We start from the raw sequence: 6,973 nt of genomic DNA on the forward strand, positions 1-6,973 counted from the left end.
CTGCTCACCTCAGCAGCAGCTGAAGCAGCTTCAGCTTGGAGGTGATGCTCCATCATGTAGGTGGAGAAGCCTGGCTCTGCTGGAGATCCATCTTCAGACATTCCTCCCTGAAACTCTCATTTCACCCGTAGTCATGCCGTTGGGGTCTGTGTCCAATACTACGTTGGCGCAACCGTCCAAAGACAATCATTAAATTTATACAAGAATATCACCGAGGGGAAAGCCAGACGTGTCTGGATGGTAAAGTTTCAAAGTTAGTGTAAATAGAGCTCAGAAGTGCTATTTGAAATAGCTCTTATTTTGGAATTCCACATCAGATTGAGCTGATACTTGGTGAGTGACATCTATAGGTGGTCTACTATCAGTCTGAGTTGGAATGGTTCAATGATAACAGGGAATTTCTTTTTAATATCATTTCAAATTTAGCGTGGATGGATCTCAGTTTTGCGATTTCAAAGTGCTCTTATTTTGCTATGCTACATCAGATTGAGCTGATACTTGGTGAGTGACCTCCTGGGGTGGCCTACTATCAGTCTGAGTTGGAATGGTTCAATGATAACATGGACATTTATTTTAATATCAGTCTGAAATCAGAGTCATTCAAGCCCAGATATGCTTTTAAAGGGCTCTTATTTTCATATACCATATCCTGATCTTGCCTGTTATCAGTCTGAAGTTAAATGATTTTTTAGTTTATAACTAATCAAATCTAATCTAATGTAATGCAATGTAATGTAATGTAATGTAATGTAATCTAAATCTGAATTTTGTCTAGATCTGCTTTTCTGATGGGCCTTTAATGTGAATAAAGATATTAGAGTGGGCTGCTGTCTATAGCATTATAATAACATTAACACATCACTGACTGACGGACAATGTGTTTTGTTTTTGTTTTTTCTGCAGCAATTCATTTTATTAATATTTAATTTTTAATAATTTGAATCAATGATACATTCATTTATTTTCTTTGTTTTTATGTGTTATTATTAGCCATAGTATTAAATTGTCTTTTATTAACTATCTGAATGAAGGCGAGATCTCATTCATTGAAACATCACTTTATTTTGAAATCCATTTGAGTTTGCTCTTACGGTAAAGCATAGTGTATAGGCGCACCGCTAAACACAGTGGCGGCTGGCTTGACGTCGATCTCCGAAGTGAGGGCTGGCTTGACACCAGTAATCTCACCGTAAGAGCTGGGGATACACATAAACATAACATAACAGTTTTAACAATTCATCTTAGCGTTGCAATACAATCAATACATTTACAACTTTCAGAAGCATAAAACAGTCAAATATAATTTCTTTACCACGCAAACAAACCTTGTGCCTCTATCAAGGGGGCTGCCAGGGGGTAATACAGTACACTTTAAATGCCAGCCATGTTTCATTTTCGATTGGCTCAAGCGGGGGCCATGTGATACGAGAAGGGCGGGGGGATCCCAGATCTATAGTAGAACGATAGAGAGACATTCGCAAGAATCCATTTACCATCTTTTTTATCATAGTTTTATTCTTAATCTTATGGTTCTTCCTCTATGTGTGTGCGTGTGTGTGTGTGTGTGTGTGTGTGTGTGTGTGTGTGTGTGTGTGTGTGTGTGTGTGTGTGTGTGTGTGTGTGTGTGTGTGTGTGTGTGTGTGTTTCAGAAAGCAGCCATACAGCAGTGTGTGAAGTTCAGGCAGCCTGTTTTGATTTTTTTTTAAATCAAGTACAGTACATTCTTTACTTAACATTTAAGTACAGTACAGTTTTATTTAATCTTTAAGAACCATTTTTTGTTCATTTGTTTTACATTTATTTAAGTACGTATGAGTAAGTATTTAACTTTTCTGTGCAATATATTTTAATTGAATCATCATTATTTAAGTACTGTCTTTTATTTTCCTATATTGCTGTGTAAAATGTGACAATGGCTGACAATATTAAATATACTTCTTTAGGAGTAAAACCTCTGCCTTGTTTTTGATGAATGCTTAGGCTTACTCGGCTACTGTATAGTGTTGGTCATTATGGTGGTACTTGGAGAGCCGAGTATTTTCTGGGTGGTTCTTGGTGTAAAAAGTCTGAGAACCACTGCCTTAGGCTATATAGTATAGTGTAACTGGAATCCTTAGGAGAGAAATCTACTTTCTTCAAAAATGCATGTTGTGTTGAGTTTAGATGTGTTCTCTCAGAGTTGTATCATAGCAGCTGAGGAGAGAGGCAGTGACAGGATGTGGCTTCCACCTGCTGCTGTGAGAACAGAAACACTCTTCTTATCTCAGCCAAACCCTTCTAACATGTTCAACACGACCTGCACATTCTCACAGTGGCCATTCTTCAGTCCAGGACAACTCCGGTCAGGGATCCCACACCGCCTGAGAGGACTCAACCACTGAAATGTGACGGCGTAATAACAACCACAGCTCAAAACCTAACCCTAATCCTAAATTTTTGACCAATTTCAAGAGTGTTACAATCTAAGGAGGAAATGTAACTTTAAAGAACCGAGATTTCGTACGACCAGAAAAGGGTTTTGTCTCTCAGTATGCGGGGTGAGACTACTGAACGGGTTTAGTGTGGAACTGAAGTAATGTCCAAATATGAGACGGTTTAAAATGCTGGATAAAAATATGATTTTCAAGAGGTATGAGGATGAAGAAGGTGTGGCCAATCACTAGGCTATTTTCGGGGCAAATGTCTCGTCATTTATTTTGGTTATTTCTAATGTTCTTTTCTTTTTTAGCATTGATTAGTTTTGCTCGTCTCGCTTGTAGTGTTTGTGTGTAATGTGCTTGTATGGCGTAGTATAAGTATATCTTACTCACAGCAAACGCGTTATGTATGATGTGTGTACAATGTGTGCTTGTGTGTGGGTATAGGTGTTTATGTCTGTCTGTAGATATGTATGAATGGATGTGTATGTATATATATTCTATGTACTGCACAGGACATAGAATATATATACATACACATCCATTCATACATATCTACAAAAAGACAATACTTAAATAATGATGATTCAATTAAAATATATTGCACAGAAAAGTTAAATACGTACTCATACGTACTTAAATAAATGTAAAACAAATGAACAAAAAACGGTTCTTAAAGATTAAATAAAACTGTACTGTACTTAAATGTTAAGTAAAGAATGTACTGTACTTGACACACACACACACACACACACACACACACACACACACACACACACACACACACACACACACACACACACACACACACACACACAGAGGAAGAACAATAAGATTAAGAATAAAACTATGATAAAAAAGATGGTAAATGGATTCTTGCGAATGTCTCTCTATCGTTCTACTATAGATCTGGGATCCCCCCGCCCTTCTCGTATCACATTTATAATCGCAAACATACAAGCTGGTTGCTGAAGACCACAAGCTGAGTGGATCACAACTCCTAAAGTCCCACACAGCGACTCTTCGTCCTCTCCTGCTGGGAGACAGAGACAGAAATCGCTCTGGTTTCATGCAGACGGAATGAAAGTGAAACAGCGGTACAAGAAGAAAAAGTAAAAAAAAAACACACTGAGCGTGTTAAATTAGGCCGCGGCAACGTGAATAAGCTCAAAACTCCTGAAGCTTGAGCAGTCAGTCACTGTATTGTGTTTCAGTCACACTGTGACCTGATTCACTGGTGCAGAGAGAAAGGCGGCGGCCGTACCAGCGTCAGCGTTGTGGAGCGGTGGCTGCTGGGTCATTCTCAGTTTCACACATGCACTGGTGAGCGTCAGCAGGTCTGGAGGAACCGTTTCAATGTCTGAGAAACCACATCAACCAACAATCAGCTTGTAGTGATCAAGAGTACATGTTAAACTGAAGCAAAGGACAGAGACGCCAGTTGGGTTTCAACAGCTTTACAGCATATGGAGTGAAAAAGTAGAAATATATAATATTGTAGGCACTGTGTCAAGGCGATTGAGCTATTTTACTAACGTGTAAAAATACTTTTTATCATAGGAAGTCGTTCCATGACTTATTTTCGAGAGACAGCTTTTTTAAAAACTGCACCTTCTTAATTTTTTTTGGTGTAAGTTCTGCAATTTTCTGGAAAAGAACAGGAGCTGTTCCCGAAACACTAATGACCCTTTGTACAAAAGGTCATGTAGGATGGATGTAAGTAATGATCCAGTTGTGAAGCAACCACAGTAAAATGTTATTTCAAGAATTGATTAATTCACTCGGACCTTGTTTGAATTGGCGTTAAAAGGCATTTTGTTCTCTCTTAGTTTGAAAGTCTATGTCCTCTAATTTATGTAATTTCACTGTACATCAAACGTCAGCAACATTTCAGGAATGTTGTTCCGCGGGAAGGAAGAAAGATCGGTCCTTGAAGTCTCAGGAGAGAAAACGAGCTTTTTGTAATTCAACATCAAATTGGCAAAGAAGTGAGCAACATAAAGGTGGATGATTGTACTCGAGAATACCTGTTTTATCAGTGCTTCATCCGTCTTTTACAGCAGTTTTACTGACGCTGTATACTCACTGTTTAAGGTCAGTTTGTAAACGGCTTCCCTCCATTCTTCTTGTTCGTACAGGGAGGAGAAGAGGAGCGTGTGGCTCTGGGGTGAGACAAACAGTGCTTTGAAAATCTTTGTCTGCGTGTGTGTGTGTGTGTGTGTGTGTGTGTGTGTGTGTGTGTGTGTGTGTGTGTGTGTGTGTGTGTGTGTGTGTGTGTGTGTGTGTGTGTGTGTGTGTGTGTGTGTGTGCTTGCCAACCTTTCCACTGGGGCTGTGCAGCTCCAGTCTGCAGTGAGGAGAGTGTGTGAGCAGCATCAGCTCCATCTGCTCCAGTTTCTTCTTGCTTCGAGCCGCTGAGGTCAGGAACCTGGACCCTCGCTGTACAACACACACGTTCACACTTCACTCACCCGCTATCGAAACAAAGCGCGGCCATTGTCTTCTTTCTCTGTCAATTAAGGACTCACTGAGTGTTGTAGTAGCTGCTGTCTTAGGAGGTAAATCTTAGTTCTTATTGTGTGTAAACGGATGTTTGTTTCAGATGTTTGTTCCTGACCTGCAAACCAGCGAAGCCTGAGACCAGCAAGAGGGAGGTACCAGCAAAACCTGTACTGGTCCTGCTTCCTGGAAGAAACACAAACACTTTTTGCTTTTTGTAGCTGCAAAGGTTAGAGCAGAGGCATGTTGTACCTGCAGCGTGCTGCTGTCTTAGAATGTTGCCTCCTCTGGTGTCACTCACCCTCTGATTGAATGTTTGAGCCTGGTGCACAGCAGGAGGTCCGTATAAAGGAAGAGGTGACGCAGGCCGCGCTCCCCCTCGCTTACATCCACCGCAAAGCCATCACGCATCAGCTGACGTCTCTGTGAGGACACGCACCGCTGTATGATCGGGCTCACTGATTTTGACGAGAAGGGCTCACGTTCAGGACTCACCATGCCGTGGCTGAGCGTGACCCCGCGTCGATTCTGTGAACTCTCGTTGACACCAGACAGGAAGCTGTGAGACAACCTCAGAACTTCCTGCAAGATGGCATAGTCCCTGTGCTCTAAGGGAGTCGTCTTCAGGAGGTCCTGCAAGGTAGTCGGGTCATAAACTTAGGAAATAAACAAAATTGCTTCAGGTAAAGCTGCAGAACTGCGTTTCTCACGAGCAATACTAATGTGTTCTTGGTCACTCGGTCCAAAGGCTTGTAGAGTAAAGCTGCGACGAGAGACGACAGACATGAGACAATCACAGTCAAATAAAGTGAAAACGCTCGTTTTTAACAATACGATACCTTCTAATGTGTACGCAGTCCGAGCTTTGTCTGTGCCACTGTTGGACATCATACTCTGGAAAATGCAAATAGATTAGAAGACACATTTTCTATTGAGCGAAGAGCCACGTCGGCTTTGGGTTTTACCTCCGCCAGAGTTCGGAAGCGTTGGTCCGAGTGCGTACACTTCCTGACAACTTCCACAGCTTTCTCGTAGTTTTCAATGAAGCCACCGTACAGGCCGATCTGGTTCACCTTTACAGAGACGGATTAAATGTTATGTTATGGTCTCTGCTGTGTGAAAAGTTAAACTGAACTCTTCTAAAGTGTGTTTTAGTCAGCACATGTTATTCGTTTGTACTTGGGAAAAAAAAAGTCAACAGTGAAGCAGACGATGTGTTCATTTTTGTTTCTGGGAATTTGGTCTATTAAACATACTGGTGAGTTTCGAGATCTAGATATTTAGTGGATTTTTTTTTTTTTTTCTTTTAGAGGCATTATACTCTTCTTTTAAAGAAACAAAAATAAATTTAGTATTTTTACATTAAATCTTTCTGAACCACCAAATAAAAGACAATTAAACAGTGAAGTGTTTGGTTTGTTTTTAACTAAGAGTCGGATTTAACAACCATTAAGGTTTTCCTGACTTTACAATTAAGCATTAAAACTCTGTCACTGTTTTTCACAAAAAACACGTTTCAAAAGGATTTACAGTGTAATTTCCTAAAAAAAAACAATAAAACATCCCCCCATATCTCATTCAGAATTGAAAGTGTGGAGGTTTGAATTACCATTTTCAAAAACAGGTCTCCCACCATCAGCCCAGCGTTTCTGCACTTCGTTCCTGCTTGGTGGTGGTCTGGGGGATCTTCAGCCGGGACGGGAGCGTTCAGACGGTCCTTCAGGCCCGAGTAGAAGCTCTGGTGCAAGTCCTTGAGTTCAGGCACCTGGTAGAAAACAGTCTGGACCTGCTGACTGGTCAGAACTGGCTGGGAGGTCCTGGCTGAGGCCCGCAGAGCCTTCATGGGCTGCAAACAGCAAAAGCCAGAGAAACATTGAAAAAAAGAGAAATAGTCTAAACTATGTAGGTGAGAAAAACCTGCTGGTGTTTAAGTGATGAAATGTGACTTGTGACAAGGAAATGAACGTGTGAACAAACTGAACGGAGAGCACAGTTCACACATTTATCAGGACAGACAGTCCTACTCCCTCCTTATTGTGGCATTATTAACTTACCCAT

The 6,973-nt window shown here is 40.9% G+C and overlaps 1 protein-coding gene across 1 annotated transcript; it reads right to left on the minus strand.

Annotated features, from left to right (window-relative positions):
- Positions 1 to 1,087: 1,087 nt before the first annotated feature.
- Positions 1,088 to 6,973, minus strand: LOC308123954 (active breakpoint cluster region-related protein-like; the record flags this gene model as incomplete). The annotated part of the gene is made up of 15 exons (XM_080486704.1): positions 1,088 to 1,196; positions 1,313 to 1,346; positions 3,376 to 3,450; positions 3,682 to 3,777; positions 4,504 to 4,579; positions 4,736 to 4,855; positions 4,945 to 5,101; positions 5,217 to 5,338; positions 5,411 to 5,548; positions 5,626 to 5,678; positions 5,755 to 5,809; positions 5,881 to 5,988; positions 6,525 to 6,761; positions 6,881 to 6,891; positions 6,970 to 6,973. The coding sequence occupies 15 exons, from the start codon at positions 6,971 to 6,973 to the stop codon at positions 1,088 to 1,090; spliced, it is 1,395 nt and encodes a 464-aa protein (XP_080342830.1).

Source organism: Lipophrys pholis, assembly GCF_963383615.2.
Source record: "Lipophrys pholis genome assembly, chromosome: 18".
Taxonomy (NCBI): Eukaryota; Metazoa; Chordata; class Actinopteri; order Blenniiformes; family Blenniidae; genus Lipophrys; species Lipophrys pholis.